Genomic DNA, 17734 nt, shown 5'->3' on the forward strand with positions numbered 1-17734 from the left:
GGCGATAGGAGATGGACAAATTAAATTGGGAAAACCTGGAGAGGCGAACTCAAGGGGACTGTTTCCAGTTTAGCCTGGAGGACAAAAGAATGATGAATTAAATTAAAATTGCACCCAGAATCTACTAGGGTGGTTAACTTAAATGTGTCCCTTGCAGACACAATCGCCGCTTGCAAACAGAGACGCGGAGGAGAAAAAAATATAAACTTAGGCTGGTCCGCCGGTTTCTCCGCTAAAACTGACGGACTTGATCTTTTGGCCAATCTGGACAGTCCTTAATAAAGTGAGCTGGGGAAGCACAATAAATACAGAGCCTCGTGCTCATGCGCTGCAGCCGTTCGTCAGCAGAAAGGCTAACCCGACCCAACTGCATGGGCTCTGGTGGAGAGGGAGGCGCCGCAGCGGGTCTGACGGGGGTCCGCTCGATTGGAGCCGGCCGAAAAACTGTCGGTCTCTCGGGGCAGCTCTTACTCCGTGCCCGTAAGTGGTTATCTAACCGCACGGCTAGCGCGATGTATTCGTTTAAGGTGGAAGGTTACTCTACCTGTGCCAGCTCGTCCTTAAGGGACTCATCAAGAGCCTGAAAAAACACAGACTTTAAAGCGCGCTCCTCCTAGCCAGCCGCAGCCGCCACGGTACGAAACTCAATGGCAAAGTCTGCTACCCGTCTGCCCCGCTGTCTAAGAGTCAGGAGATGCTGCAAATCCTCGTCGGACTCGGCAGCAAAGACCGTTTTAAACTCTGAAATGAATTCACTAAATGTGCAGCCGAACTGCTGACATTCGGGGAAACGGGACTCTGCCCATCTTAGTGCTCGGCCCGTTAAAAGCCGCAGGACAAAAGAAATCTTGGAGTGATCATGAGCAAATGTTTGTGGAGAACGGCTGAAAGCTAGGAAACACTGGAACAGAAATCCCCGACAATCACCAGCCTCTCCGGAGTATTCCTCCGGAGTGGGCGAGGAGGTTTCGGGGACGTATTCTGACGTCACCGTGGACGCGGGCTTAGGGGAGGGATAAGGAGACGCGGAAGGCGTAGGCTGGAGACTAGCGTTGAACATGCCGGCCAGCTGGTTAATCTGGGCCGCTAAACCCTGCACTTGGTCTTGCAACCCCAACATCGAAGACTCTAAACCTCGGATCTGATCCTGTTGTGCTGTTACCATCCTACCGAGTGCACCTGCTGGGTCTGTTTGGCCAGAGTGTTCTTCTTTCATGTTCGCCTTTATGTGTTTTGCTCACATGCAGAAAACACTCAGGGAAAACAGTTCAGATCACAAGACGTTTATTTTAACTTAGAGCGACAGGAGCCACGAGGAAGATCTGCCTCAGCAGATTGGAACACAACGGGGAACCAAAGCCTGGAGACCGGATCAGTCTGGATAAATGAGAGATACGATTAATTGAGGGTGAAGCTGATTGGATTCTACGGAGGTTCGTAAGCTTACCACAAAGCGCGGAAACCGAACCCGGGAGGAAGTCATATATATATATATGAGTATGTGGTTGTGATGATACAAATAAGAACAGTATTGATGGCGTTACTCTCACTGTGGTCTTCAGCCTGGAGGGAGAAGCTGTCTCTGTTGCAGCTGGATTTTGTAAGTTGTGCTCTGTAGTGATGGCCAGCTGGCTGTGGCACATGGCTGTTCACTCTGAGCCTAGTTCTGCTGGAGGTTTCTTCCTGTTAATGGTAGCTAGTGGTGATGTAGCACTCACATATTATAGTCATGCTATTACAATAAAATTGTTGGAGGAGTAGCTAACTGTTTTCGAGAAAGCTTAAAAGAGCCTTCTGGTGCAGGTAAGCTAATGACTGCCCTCTTCACAAAACCCAACATAAAAAAGCTTTACTTTCAACCTGTATTTGTTATACTGAAGTGTTTCTATAGATCATTTCTTTGGGATCTTTGTATCCTTAGCTGAGAGAGTTCCCTGGGTTTCCACTTCAGTTCTTTAGATATTGCTGCATAATTACAGGTCTCCACTGTATCAATTTATTATCTTGTGAGGTCAGCTAAGGAACATCTGGGATGTAGAGTCCAGCCAGAGAACTCATTTGATGGGAGGAGGCCCTGGTGCTGGGATCTTTGTGGGTTCAGCCAAGGAGTGTTGCTCTCATGCAAATCCAGCTCTGATACGATGCCAGTCTAAGTGTGCTACATGGAGATGAGGGATAGCATGGTGTGAAACATTTTTGCCCATGACAGCTAATTATGTGGTTAAATCTGTTTGGCTTGGTGAAAATGAAGCCAACATTACTTTATATTCCTCTGACATGATAAAAATAATACAATGAATGTCACACAAGTCTAAATTTAGACAAAAAAGAAACATTTATTAACAAAGCAAAGAAAACATGTTAACAATGGACAGCAACAATGTAGAACATTTAAATATCTAACAATAAAAACAATGTTAAGACCCTGTTTAACATAAATTGCACATGTTTGTCCACGTTATGCAACAGCATGAGACCTTTGTAGTCCAATTGACCTTCCTGAGAAGATTTCTAAAAAGCAATATAACCAAACATCTAATTAAATCCTGCTGCACATTACACACACACACACACACATACATACATACATACATACATACATACATACATACATACATACATACAGACATATATACATACATACATACAGACATATATATATATATATATATATATATATATACATATATATATATATATATATATATATATATATATATATATATATATATATATATATATATATATATATATATATGCATACACACACACACATATGATAGTGTAATAGTGACACTGTGTGGAGTAAATCTAAATTCAGATTTTTACTAAAATCATTTAAAGAATATGTTGATTGTTTTATTAACATGCTGCATAAAAACTTAGTTAAAACATCTGACTGGCACTTTAACTGCTTGTATTGCTAAAATCAAGTCTTATCTTGACTTTGCTGAAGGTTTCCAGGTTTGTAATCCAAACCCACAGCTGAAACATTCTCAATTTATCCTCTCATTTTCTTCTTCTTTTCAGGTTTTCACGGTCTGATGAGCTGTCTCGTCACAGGCGATCCCACTCAGGTGTCAAGCCCTACCAATGTCCTGTATGTGAGAAGAAATTCGCCCGCAGTGACCACCTGTCAAAACACATCAAAGTTCACCGTTTTCCTCGAGGCAGCCGGACAGTTCGCTCAGTAAACTGACTCTTCTGCAGTTCCGGTGATCACAGGAAATACTTAGAAGGAGAGATCAACTCCACAGACAAATATGCCACCGAAGCTAAATTTGACTGTTAGGATGTTTGCACATTTTCAGTGCCAACAGCTCAAAACATATATCTGGATTTAAGCTGTCTATGATTTGTTGTAATGAACTGTAAACCCATGCACAGCTGAAGTTTTTGATTTTGGTGTCTTGTGGTCACACCTGTAGGGCAGGGGTTAAAGCAAAAATAATCAATCTGACTGAGAAATAATTTCTTGTCAGCCAATATTTTCCAGGGGCCGTGGACTTTATGCCACATTACAGACCACACTTGCTTATTGTGCAAAGTCAACTTTAACCAAATCTGGCAGTTTTAAAATATCCATTTACAATTCCTGTATCTCTTCCACCTTTCAGCTTCACAGCATTGGAATCATCCTGGACAGCCCTCTCCATCCTCACCTTCACTTTCCACATCCAGAACATCACCTGCTTAACTTCTTCCTTAAGTTCTTCCTTCCCACTTTTGCCAAACTAGTTCACAGTCCACTAACCTCTCGACTTTACTATTTCAACTCCATTCCTTTCCTGTCCCCCAGAAAACCCTCCATGAATTGTAACTAGTACAAAAGACAGCAGCTTGCATCATTGCATCATCTGCTTCACTTTCAATATAAATCAATCCTAGGAACCTCCAAGGCCGACTACAACCTTGTCCTTTCATAAATTTCTGGCATTCATAGCTATCCAAGTGAATGCATGTTTAAATTATTTGCTATGCTATTTATCTTTTTATTATTTTTATTTAGTACCATGTTTATCCATAGGGTGATCTTAAGGGGCTTATAAAGAAAATGTTATATTACAATAAAAGGTGAACACAGACAAACTACACTTCTGAAATACTGAAGACAACAGGAAAACAGTCATTAATTTCCCTCTGGGATTATTAAAATATTTCTGATTCTGACAGTGTTGGGCATGTTACTTTGAAAAAGTAATTAGTTATAGTTACTAGCTACTTCTCCCAAAAAGTAACTAAGTTACTAGCTGAGCTACTCCACTATAAAACCAGTAAAAGTAACTATTGCGTTACTTTTTCGTTTCTCTCCCCCATACCCCCCCCCCGGCCCCCACCGTCTCAGAGCTTGTCTCATAAGGTAGATGTGTGTATCTATATCCATATCTATCTATCTATCTATCTATCTATCTATATATATATATATCTATATATCTATATATATATCTATATATATATATATATATATATATAACATGAATAACATGTAAGACATTTCAGCACATAATTTCCTAGTAGTTGATAGTGTTAGTACATCCAGTGATTGTAGAATTACCTGTGAAACGTTTTCACACAGCCAGAAAACTGCTTGTTGTTGCAACCAAATCCTGTGAGAGTAGGGAGTAGCAAGATGGCGGCCAGTGACTTCAGTTTTTCGGGCAAATCAGCAATCCACTGAATAAATAGAGCTCAGTGGTTGCACCGACAAACCTTAGACAGGCAGATATTCGCTTTGCAAAGACCTGCCCTACTCTCTTTCTGATTGGTTAATGCCCTGGTTCTGCCAGGTCTCATTGGTTGAGCGCAGCTTCAGTTTAAAACGTTGAATAAAAAGTCTAAACGGAAGCAAGTGGATTAATATTTGCTCTCATTTTCCAATTGAGGGAACTTTAACCCATGCCGTAGGGTAAAAAAAAACTGCCTTGTTCGCAGCTAACCTGACTGAAAAAAAGTACAATAAGCCTTAATCAGTGAAATTCTTAAAACTGACCGTGCCTTTCTTTTATTTCTTTGTAGATAATTATGGACTCCTGTTATTCAGATCTAAACAGTTGTACTTAGATTTAAAAAAAACTACTGATTGTAATAAGGAAGCTTTTACGCAGATAAATTGTCACATTGTTTTTAAAATTAAGAGCAGCAGAATGACAAAGCAAATATAGAAAATCAAAAATAAAATACTTGTATTTTAATCACACAGTATTACGAATCAAGCTCTTTAGACAATTGAAGTATTTTGATTGCTTTTTTTATAAGCTAAGTCATCTAGATGCTGGATCGTCTTCTGTATACAGCATGTGAAAGTTCAGGCCTTACAACAGATTTCTGCTGGAGAGCAGAATTTGACTTAAAAAATCAAGCTTTTAGCTTATTTTGTTGTCAGATGTTTTTATGCTCTTAGACACCAAAACTGACATTAAGAACCTTAGGAGACAGAAGAGGTCTAGCGTGATATGCCACACCGATCTTGCAAAACAAACAAACAAAAGAAACACAACTGAACATGGCATCGCCATTCAGAGTGGAGTATAAGTCAATTATTAGTTTGATTTCTTTTTACAACACAATCAACCAGCTAGGCATGGCAAGATGGAAATACCCTGTTCCATTCTAAATTAATGATTTATTTATTTAATGCTTTTATAAAGCATTTGAAGCAAAAAAAGAAGAAAAAAAGAAAGAATTGCCCACTTACTAAAGAGTTAATTCAAAGTGATCTCTCTCACTGGCTGTCCCAGTCTCAAGACAACAATCAAAGGGAAAAGGGAGGAAAAGTCATCCAGGTGATCTGACGGGATTTACATTTTTTTCAAAAAAGGAAATATTTCTCAGTAATTTAGAAAATATGACTGAATACCTCAATCTGATCTATCGCCTGAGCTAGTTTGCTAATGACAAAAACTGCCTCAACTCTACCATGTTTGCAACTGGAAAAATTATGAGCCTTGCAACTCAGCCAGCAAGAATGTTCTGTTGTTACAACGCTAAAGCTTGCACTAAGCACTCCCTACTGGAATATCAGGAGAGGAAACCTCCAAGGTATTCAGTCACAACATGTCTTTTGGATTATATTTTACACTTGCTAACACTCTCCTTACTGTCAGACTTGTCAGATGTGCCATTGTGAATATAAAGGGGTGTCACTGCTGTTCATCCATATTTCAGTTATGTGAAGTAATATCAGGTGAGGGTATACAATTTTGTACATCATTCCATTGATTCAATTTTTGAATTTCTAGTGCTTATGGAAAGAGAGGCATTTACATCCTATGAATGTATGTAAAGATGCAGGACTGTTCATTGTTGCATCTTTGCAACTTACTGATTGTTCTGATAGCACATCTTAAAAGATCAGTGGTTGTAAAGATTTCTACAATTCTGTAAAGTTATCTGTCCATTAATTAGTGTTTATATATATATATATATATATATATATATATATATATATATATTACTTGTTTTCTTGGATTTTAATTTACAAATAAAAGGGAAGATATTTTTCTTATTTTTTTTCTCTTCATATTTATTTTGTTTGTAAGCGTTTTTGATGATTTTCATGTCAAGGTTGTACACAGCTCTGGTAATACTTTAGCATTTCCTCATTGCAAAAACGCTACAGAAAGTAGACAACCAAGAGCACATGGATCATACGTTAGTGTTACTGCCATACACTAATGGCACCTGTGTTAAAATGGGAGCAAAACAGTTTGCTTCCAAGGATTTTTGCTAAAGTTGTATGATTGTGTGAGTTGTTAGAAACTGAGGCACAAGCCTGCACAGAGCTCTACAGATTTACATTAAAAAGTAAATTAATGGAACATGTTTTGTTTGATGTACATTTGTGATATACAAGTGTAGGTATACATTTGAAAAATGATTTATGCTGTATAATCATTCCACTCTGGAAAATGAATGGTTCAAATAAATTCTTTATACATTCAAAAAAATACAAACATAATGACTATGATGGTTGTAAGCCCCTGGTCAGAACTATAGTTGAGATGAACAGAAGGTAAAAGTTAGATTGATGAACTCTGTGTATATCAAAGTTGCAACGTCAGAAAGGGATAAAGCTCACTGATCACCAAGCTCCAGACAGTTCAAAAAGGAAGAGGTAAGGCTTTTTGGAATTGGTTAATTAATCAATTTGGTGACAGATTGAATTAATGGTTTCTATTTTTAGTTTGAAAAGGCCAAATTCACACCTGGCCAATGCTCCAACACTTCCTTCAAACAGTCGTGTCCCCCCAACTGCCACACGTCTCCTCGTCTCTTCACAGCAAAGACCCCACGGCTCCTTTCATTCCAGAACATTAAGAACATTAACTTGGACACTCTCTCTTCACACATCTTAAGAACTTCAATCTTGGATCCTTCTTCCTCACTGAATGAACTGACATCTCAATACAATAACTGCTTAAATGACATTTTGAACCTCCTTGCTCCAACAAAAACCCGGACTGTTACCTTTTCCCACTCCACCCCCTGGTTTACCCCTGAACCTCGGACAATGAAGGCTAAGTGCTGTCAACTTGAAAGACTTAAAAAGAAAACTGGTTTTACAATTCATAGTGAAGTATATATAACTCATATAACACAATACAAAGAATTAATCACTAAAACTAAATCCACTTACTATTCCAGCTTGATTTCCTCACATGAAGGTAATTGTCAGACTCTGTTTTTGGTGTTCAACAACATGTTCAAATCCTCAGCTTCTCTTCCCCCCCACCTATGCTCAACTGTTGCTTGTAATTCTATAATGCAGTTTTTTAATGATAAAATCAAAATAATTCACCAGTGCCTGTAACCTATCCTGTCACCCCCCTCCCCTATAACCCCTCCACTCTGCCAGCCTTTTTCCAGCTTCCATCTACCAACCCTCTCCAATATCTCTGATTCAAAATCTTCCACCTGCTCACTTGATCCCATTCCATCTGCCCTGGTCAAATCCTGCCTTAAATCTCTCCTCCCCTTCATAACTGCCATCATCCACTCCTCGCTTTGTTTTGGAATTGTTCCTTCTCTTTTCAAAACTGCTATTATCAGTCCTATTGTGAAGAAACCTGGATTAGATCCCAACAACTACAATAATCTCTGCCCAATTTCAAACTTACCTTTTATCTCAAAAATACTTGAAAAAACAGTTGCTAACCCCAACCCTTTCCCTTGGTAAATGAAGGCATAACAAGCGTCGCACTATGGTTGGCCAAGTCCTCTGAAATTAAATATCCCCGGTGTGCCAAAACCTGGTCACCATACTGAATGTTGTCCAGAAATCCACTTCTGAGTGTGATCACTTTGTCTGATGTTCTCCCACCACATTCAATTCAATTCAATTCAATTTTATTTATATAGCGCCAAATCATGAAACATGTCATCTCAAGGCACTTTACAAAGTCAAGTTCAATCATATTATACAGATTGGGTCAGATTATACAGATTGGTCAAAAATGTCCTATATAAGGAAACCAGTTGATTGCATCAAAGTCCCGACAAGCAGCATTCACTCCTGGGGAACCGTAGAGCCACAGGGAGAGTCATCTGCATTGTACATGGCTTTGCTGCAATCCCTCATACTGAGCAAGCATGAGCAAACAGTGGGAAGAAAAACCACCCATTAACGGGAAGGAAAAACCTCCAGCAGAACCGGGCTCAGTATGAACGGTCATCTGCCTCGACTGACTGGGGTTACAGAAGACAGAACAGAGACACAACAAGAGAGACAAAAAAGCACAGAAGCACACATTGATCTAGTAATCTGTTCTACATTAGATGGTAGTAGCGGGTGAGCCGTCTTCTCTGGATGATGTCACAGTTAACAGAACGCCAGACCAGGTGTACCTACTATGAAGAAAAAGAGAGAGAGCAAAAAGTTAAAAGCTGAAATGACGACAGTCATTTCAATGTAATACAATGCAAAACTGGAGAACAGTAGACTGAAGAACAGTAGAAATCAGTAGAGTGAAAAAATTAGACCCTGATGTCCTCCAGCAGCCTAGGCCTATCACAGCACAACTATAGAGATAGCTCAGGGTATGAGCCACTCTAACTATAAGCTTTGTCAAAAAGGAAAGTTTTAACATTAGTCTTAAAAATAGATAGGGTGTCTGCCTCACGGACCAAAACTGGGAGTTGGTTCCACAGGAGAGGAGCCTGATAGCTAAAGGATCTGCCTCCCATTCTACTTTTAGAGACTCTAGGAACCACCAGCAGACCTGCAGTCTGAGAGCGAAGTGCTCTGTTAGGAACATACGGGGTAATCAGAGCTCTGATATATGATGGAGCTTGATTATTAAGGGCTTTATACGTTAGAAGGAGAATTTTAAATTCTATTCTTGATTTAACAGGAAGCCAATGAAGGGAAGCTAAAATTTGAGACATATGATCCCTCTTGCTTTTGAAACAAAAGAAATGGCCCTGTTGGTGTTATGGAAACCAAAAGCTTTATGGTGTTATTATGGCTATAGTTAGACCATGTCTGTGCTGTAGTTGATAGCTTTCTAGGTCTCTGAATAAAGACTTCAGAACTGTCAATGATGCTGGAACACCTTGGGTATTAGACCTTGAATATGTATGGCATATTTGCTATCAGGTGCTCTCTCTCTGGCCACTGAATAAGGAAACAAAGTTTCCAGTCTTGGAAGTCCTTGATTGAGAATGTCCGAAATTGTGGTCAGCGAAACATTAAACCGATAGGCTAGATCCTGATGCTGCAGACTTAACCTGAGCTTCATGAGAACACACATTAGGATACTCTTGGGTGACATCACTCTGCTTGTAGGTAACACACATTCCACAAACGAAAGCAGCCACAAGAATATTGCAACGCATGGAATGCCAGTGTGAAATTGCAGCTTTCTATTACTTTCTGTCACTTGTTGTTCTAAATGTTACTTGTTCAATAAGGTTGACAAATGCAAATTTTCCTCTTGAAGTCGCCCTAGAGCTGCTGAGTTTCCTTCTGGAGGTCACAAATTTTCTGCACACAAGAATCATGAATTGATGTTGACGGCTCTGTATAATAAACTTCTGAATACAAATATTTTACAAATATCCCCCGAGGGAGGCGGGAGACATTGACCATGTTCCGCGCCTCTATTGTTGAGGCGGCTAGTCGGAGCTGTGGCTGCAAGGTTGTCGGCAGCAACCCTCAAACCCGCTGGTGGACACCAGCGGTGAGGGAAGCCGTCAAGCTGAAGAAGGAGTCCTACCGGGCTTTTTTGGCCTGTGGGACTCCGGAAGCAGCTGATGTGTACCGGCAGTCAAAGCGGCAGGCGGCACGGCTGGTCGCCGAGGCAAAAACTCGGGCGTGGGAAGAGTTTGGAGAGGCCATGGAGAAAGACATCTGTACAGCTTCGAAGCGGTTCTGGTCCACTATCCGGCGTCTCAGGAGGGGGGAAGCAGTGCAGTACCAACACTGTTTACAGTGGGGGTGGTGTGCTGCTGACCTCGACTCGGGACGTCGTGCGTCGGTGGGCGGAATACTTCGAAGACCTCCTTAATCCCACCAACACGTCTTCCATTGTGGAAGCAGAGCCTGAGGATTCTGGGTCGGGTTCTCCCATCTCTGGTGCTGATGTTGCCGAGGTTGTTAAAAAGCTCCTCGGTGGCAAGGCCCCGGGGGTGGATGAGATTCGCCCTGAGTACCTTAAGGCTCTGGATGTTGTGGGGCTGTGTTGGTTAACGCGGCTCTGCAGCATTGTGTGGACATCAGGGGCAGTTCCCCTGGATTGGCAGACTGGGGTGGTGGTCCCCCTATTTAAAAAGGGGGACCAGAGGGTGTGTTCCAACTACAGAGGAATCACACTCTTAAGCCTCCCTGGTAAGGTCTATTCAGGGGTTCTGGAAAGGAGGGTCCGTCGGATAGTAAAATCTCGGATTCAGGAAAAGCAGTGTGGTTTTCGTCCTGGCTGTGGAACACTGGACCAGCTCTACACCCTCAGCAGGATCCTGGAGGGGGCATGGGAGTTTGCCCAACCAGTCTACATGTGCTTTGTGTATCTGGAGAAGGCATTTGACCGTGTCACCCGAGGGATCCTGTGGGGGGTACTCCGGGAGTATGGAGTACCGGACCCTTTAATAAGGGCTGTCAGGTCTCTGTATGACCGGTGTCAGAGTCTGGTCCGCATTGCCGGCAGTAAGTCAGACTCGTTTCCAGTGAGAGTTGGACCCCCGCCAAGGTTGCCCTTTGTCACCGATTCTATTTATACCTTTTATGGACAGAATTTCTAGGCGCAGCCACTTTGTTGAGGGGATCCGTGTTGGTGGCCTTACGATTGTGTCTCTGCTATTCGTGGATTACGTGGTCCTATTGGCTTCATCAGGGCGTGATCTACAGCTCTCACTGGAGCGGTTCGCAGCCGAGTGAGAAGCGGCTGGGATGAAAATCAGTGCCTCCAAATCCGAGACCATGGTCTTGAACCGGAAAAGGGTAGAGTGCCTTCTCCGGGTTGGGGAAGATGTACTGCCCCTAGCGGAGGAGTTCAAGTATCTTGGGGTCTTGTTCACGAATGAGGATGGAGCGGGAGATTGACAGGCGGATTGGTGCAGCGTCTGCTGTGAAGCGGGCGCTGTACCGGTCCGTTGTGGAGAGAGCTGAGCCAAAAGGCGAAGCTCTCGATTTACCGGTCGATCTACGTTCCTACCCTCATCTATGGTCACGAGCTTTGGGTCATGACCGAAAGAACGAGATCCCGAATACAAGCGGCTGAAATGAGTTTTCTCCGTAGTGTGTCTGGGCTCTCCCTTAGAGATAGGGTGAGGAGCTCAGTCATCCGGGGAGGACTCAGAGTAGAGCCGCTGCTCCTCCACGTCGAGAGGAGCCAGTTGAGGTGGCTCGGGCATCTGGGAAGGATGCCTTCTGGACGCCTCCCTGGTGAGGTGTTCCGGGCACGTCCCACCGGGAGGAGACCCAGGGGAAGATCCAGGACACGCTGGAGGGACTATGTCTCCCGGCTGGCCTGGGAACGCCTTGGGATTCCTCCTGAGGAGCTGGCCCAAGTGGCTGGGGAGAGGGACGTCTGGGCCTCCCTACTGAAGCTGCTACCCCCGCGATCCAACCCCGGATAAGCGGAAGAAGACGGACGGACGGATACAAATATTCTAATTTTAAAGAATCAAGGAAGAAAAAAAAGTATTAATTGTGACAACATGAAAAGTCTTTTTCTGGGGAAGCTGATCTCTTTTCCTGCCTGGCCAGGTCTAAAAGAACTGATGCTGCCTCCACATACTACTTTCTGATTTCTTGTTTTTCTGCCCTTAGAAATCTGGACTGTCTTTGTCCACTATCTGTCTGTCTCCTTGCCTCATTATAGCCCAAGTTGATGGAGGGGACATAGTCTGGATTTCACACATCATTGCTCTTGGCACCTAAAATGTGTAATTGACATGTTACATTGGTGCAAAAACAGTCATCATTAATTGTATTAATTTAATTTAGTGGCATAGTCACTGATGAGAAAGGGGGCTCAGACAGGAAAAAATAACAAATGTACTGTCAGGGGTAATCTGGTGATTTTACCAGAAAAATAAACCTTGTATGCTTAATCTGACTAAATTATTAAACCAACCCTCCCATCCCAATGATAGTCATAAAGCTACATGTACTCACATTCAGTGTGCTCTTTATAGTTATTTTTAAAGCAATGATACGTTACAGATATTTTAAAGACACATCTTAATATCTTAACAAAATATTTTTCTTAACAAAAATATATTTCAAATAAGACCTTAAGGCTAAATAGTTCATTAATTTCATTATTTTCATCATTAATTGAAGAGAATAAAAATAATCCTAGATTTCTCTTTAGTACAGTTGCCAAACTTACCCAGAGCCACAGCTCTGTTGATCCATCCATTCCCTTAGCTCTTAGTAGTAATGATTTTATGGGATTCTTCATAAATAAAATTGATGCCATTAAAAATAAAATAATTGGCATCCTCCCAAACATGATTACCTCGTCCTCAGTAAGTGAGGCAGCATTGGAGGAATCTTTAGAATCTGCGCAGTGTTTGAACTGTTTAAAAGCAGTAGAGCTTTCTGAGCTATCTAAAATTTTAGCTTCATCTAAACCTTCTACCTGTATGTTAGACCCAATCCCAACCAAGTTGTTTAAGGACATATTCCCTTTGATCAGTGGCACTATTTTAGACATGATTAATCTATCCTTAGTAAATGGATATGTACCACAGGTTTTGAAAGTAGCTGTTATTAAACCTTTACTTAAGAAACCTTCTCTTGATCAAGATGAGTTAGTAAATTACAGACCTATATCTAATCTTCTTTTCTTATCTAAAATTCTTGAGAAAGTAGTTGCTAATCAACTTTGTGAACATTTACAAAGTAATGACCTACTTGAGGAGTTTCAGTCAGGCTTCAGAGCTCATCATAGCTCTGAAACAGCTCTGGTGAAGGTCACCAATGATATTCTCATGGCCTCAGATAATGGACTTGTGTCTATACTTGTCCTGTTAGATCTCAGTGCTGCGTTTGATACAGTTGATCACAATATTCTCCTACAAAGACTTGAACATACTGTAGGGATTAAGGGGAAAGCATTAGGCTGGTTTAAATCTTATCTGTCAGACAGATTCCAATTTGTTCATGTTAATAATAAATCTTCCTCAAACTCTAGGGTCACCTGTGGAGTACCACAGGGTTCAGTCCTTGGACCAATTCTCTTTACTATATATATGCTTCCGATAGGCAAAATTATCAGACAGCATGGGATTAATTTCCACTGTTATGCTGATGATACTCAGCTATATTTATCCATAAATCCTGATGAATCCAATCAATTACTTCGACTGCAGTCATGTCTTGATGACATCAAAAGCTGGATGACTTTAAATTTCCTGCATCTAAATTCTGACAAGACCGAAGTTTTAATCTTTGGGCCAGAGTCCTCAAAAAATAAACTTCTTAATCAATCACTTAATCTGAGTGGCATTAACCTGGCCTCTGGTAATAAAGTAAAAAATCTTGGTGTTATTTTTGACCAAGACATGTCATTTAAATCCCATATTAAACAGGTTTCCAGAGTTTCCTTTTTTCACCTCCGGAATATTGCCAAAATTAGAAACATTCTGTCCAGGAGTGATGCTGAAAAACTGGTCCATGCATTTGTTACTTCAAGGCTGGACTATTGTAATTCTTTACTATCAGGAAGTCCACAAAATGCAGTTCAAAGCCTTCAGCTGATCCAAAATGCTGCAGCAAGAGTTCTGATGAAAATCAACAAGAGGGATCATATTTCTCCAATTTTAGCTTCCCTTCATTGGCTTCCTGTTAAATCAAGAATAGAATTTAAAATTCTTCTTCTAACGTATAAAGCCCTTAATAATCAAGCTCCATCATATATCAGAGCTCTGATTACCCCGTATGTTCCTAACAGAGCACTTCGCTCTCAGACTGCAGGTCTGCTGGTGGTTCCTAGAGTCTCTAAAAGTAGAATGGGAGGCAGATCCTTTAGCTATCAGGCTCCTCTCCTGTGGAACCAACTCCCAGTTTTGGTCCGTGAGGCAGACACCCTGTCTACTTTTAAGACTAGGCTTAAAACTTTTCTTTTTGACAAAAATTATAACTAGTGACTCATGTTACTCTCAGCTACCTTTATAGTTTTACTGCTATAGGCTTAGGTTACTGGAGTATATCAGGATCTAATTTTCTCACTATATTGAGTTCTACTGTTCTTCAATTATGCATTATGTGTTGTCATTTCTGCTTTAACTTTCTGTTCTCTCTCTTTTCTCTTCATAGTAGGTACACCTGGTCTGGCGTTCTGTTAACTGTGACATCATCCAGAGAAGACGGCTCACCTGCTACTACCATCTAATGTAGAACAGATTACTAGATCAATGTGTGCTTCTGTGCTTTTTTGTTTCTCTTGTTGTGTCTCTGTTCTGTCTTCTGTAACCCCAGTCGGTCGAGGCAGATGACCGTTCATACTGAGCCCGGTTCTGCCGGAGGTTTTTTTTCCCGTTAATGGGTGGTTTTTCTTCCCACTGTCGCTTCATGCTTGCTCAGTATGAGGGATTGCAGCAAAGCCATGTACAATGCAGATGACTCTCCCTGTGGCTCTACGGTTCCCCAGGAGTGAATGCTGCTTGTCGGGACTTTGATGCAATCAACTGGTTTCCTTATATAGGAAATTTTTGACCAATCTGTATAATCTGACCCAATCTGTATAATATGATTGAACTTGACTTTGTAAAGTGCCTTGAGATGACATGTTTCATGATTTGGCGCTATATAAATAAAATTGAATTGAATTGAATTGAATTGAATTATCCTTACCAGTCACAAAATGCAGATGACAAACTCAATCATGATCTGCAGGCTCCCACGGTTGGCCATTCAATGTTCTTCGCTTTATCGCCGCGATCCAGAGCTTTCTTCTTTGATCTGGTTTCTTGGGAAACCGGTAAAAACTTTTATGATTATATCTGTTGAATCTGTTAGTACAGTCAATCACGCAGCACGAAACGACCATGATTAATAACCTTAGTTGTTATTATCGCAGGTGGCCATTTTTAATTTTTCTGCCAACCAGTTAGTCACGTGACAAATTTGTGACGTCAGGGCGAAATTCCGTATTGACAATTTCATTGACGTAAGCTAACAAACATGCTAAGGTCTAGTAGCCATATCTGTTTTAGATACTAAACTAGCTCTCTTGTTTCACTCACCTTCTGCTCTTTCATTAATGAAACAGTATCTTCAGGGACCCCTCAGGTACGTAAAAAGTCGCTTAATTCTGCCATTTTCCACCAATATGTTACTGGCCCTCCCACACAACTCCCATCGCCCATCTCCATTGAGATCAAAATTCTGAGAATAAAGTCAGAATTCTAGGAAAAAAGTCAAAATTCTGAGATTATAGTCAGAATTCTGATACAAAAATCTGAATTCTGGGACTAAAGTCAGATTTCTGAGAATAAAGTCAGAATTGAATAGACTTTTTACATGCCTTTTTCTATTTTAAATTTTTTTAATGGCCCTAATCCTCTTTTGTATAAACTCACCATAAAACAGGGGATATGCACAATGTCTACTGACGGTCATCGTCAGACCCACGTGCAGTTTTACGTTCTGATTCCATAAGGATCCATTTCTTTGTGTCGCACACACTCCAATCAGTCAACAGTTTAACTATCTGCTGAAGCTTCTTTCTTTCTTTCTTTCTTTCTTTCTTTCTTTCTTTCTTTCTTTCTTTCTTTCTTTCAGGGTTGTATGGCCAAACCATGACACCGACGAAAAAACATGAAACCGATTTGATAAAAGCACAACAAAACATGGTCACTATATGGTTCAGTCAATCTTAAAATGGTTTATCCCCTCTTTCACCTTTTTTCCTTTTTTTCTCTTCTACCTTCTTGTTTTAGTGTCCATATAACATGAAATATTCCCTGCATAAATTATAATAAAGCTACTTACATGTATAAATCTAGCGGAGCACTATGGTGAAAGCGGTACAGCACCGCTTGTGAAAGTAAAATCTGTACGGCTTTTTTTGGCATGAAGATAACAATTCTTATTGACACATTGCCATACATGACACTATTTAAAAAACATAATAAAAATAAATAAAATGGTTGAGTTTCTTAAGCAGAAAAGGTGCTGGTGGGTCTTACACACAGTCTCACAGTTTGATTCAGTTTAATCCTGGACATGTTCTTCAGGTAAAGGAAGGTCAACTTTGTAATAGTCTTTAGATGCCTTCGAAGGTTCAGGTCTGAGTCCATCATTACACCCAGATGAGATGAACATTAAGTTCAATGTTCATCTCATCTGAGCAGAGCAGAACACCTTCGTCCACAAGTCTCTCTTACATATCTAGTTGCAAAGTAATGATGTGCAAATAGCCACTGAATGAATCCTTAAAAACCTAAGTCAATTTACAGATCCATGATATCTGTCATCTCTATTAAGCCATTCACTTACTCACCTGCTACAAGCGGCTGAGTAAAAAGAGCAGCCCAGAGAACAGCCCAGCACTGGTCTAGCACATGCACACATTTGCAAAGGATAAATACACAGCAAAACAGCATCACCTTTCAGAGTAGCATATTTAGTAAAGAACTAAGTACCACATATATTTACAATGCTGTTAGCAAGAGAATTATTTGATCAGCTGGATGTGCTCGCCACCATTTTGCTCCTACACAACACTGCTCTGATGGTGGCATTTTTGGGCAGGGAAGGGTTATCCTTGAGTGGCAGCTATTCACATGGTCGTACATACACGCATTGGCAGGCCCAGCTTAGTAAACAAGAGACTGTAGAACACAGATGGTGTGTATGTCATACCATAGTCCATCTAAAAAGACCTTTAGTTCTTCACATCACAATGTTTTAGTTCTTGCCATCTAAAATAATGAAATTTTGCTTATTGTTACAATGTCGCACTTCTAATGCACCAAAGAAAGGCCGCCTACGTCATGCACTTGTCAGATGTTGTTACTATGGTCAGAACCGTAGTAACGATGACAAGCAGGATGTACAGGAGGTATGTCCAGAATTCGTAGTCCGAGAAGAGGTCCAGTGTCCAAGCCGGGCGATCCGAGGTCCAGAGAGAATCCATGGGAAAATCCAATTCAGAGTCAGGGCGCAGATCCAGTGCGGTAACAGGCAGGCTTTCTGATTAGACAGGGGTCAGGCAGGCTCAGATATGAGGAGACAGAACAGGTCAGGCAAAACAGGCAGGCAATCAGATCCAACAGGGGCTTGGCA

The 17734-nt window shown here is 41.1% G+C and overlaps 1 protein-coding gene across 1 annotated transcript in view; it reads left to right on the plus strand.

Moving 5' to 3' along the window:
• Window positions 1–3455, plus strand: part of LOC105933711 (Krueppel-like factor 15) — a 30708-nt gene extending 27253 nt beyond the window's left edge. Inside the window, exon 3 of the mRNA XM_021321942.2 lies at window positions 3031–3455. Within this exon, the coding sequence (XP_021177617.2) occupies window positions 3031–3199 (169 nt within the window). The 3' untranslated portion in view covers window positions 3200–3455. The remainder of the gene's footprint in view (window positions 1–3030) is intronic.
• Window positions 3456–17734: the final 14279 nt, after the last annotated feature.

Source organism: Fundulus heteroclitus, chromosome 20 (genome assembly GCF_011125445.2).
Source record: "Fundulus heteroclitus isolate FHET01 chromosome 20, MU-UCD_Fhet_4.1, whole genome shotgun sequence".
NCBI classification, from domain to species: Eukaryota; Metazoa; Chordata; class Actinopteri; order Cyprinodontiformes; family Fundulidae; genus Fundulus; species Fundulus heteroclitus.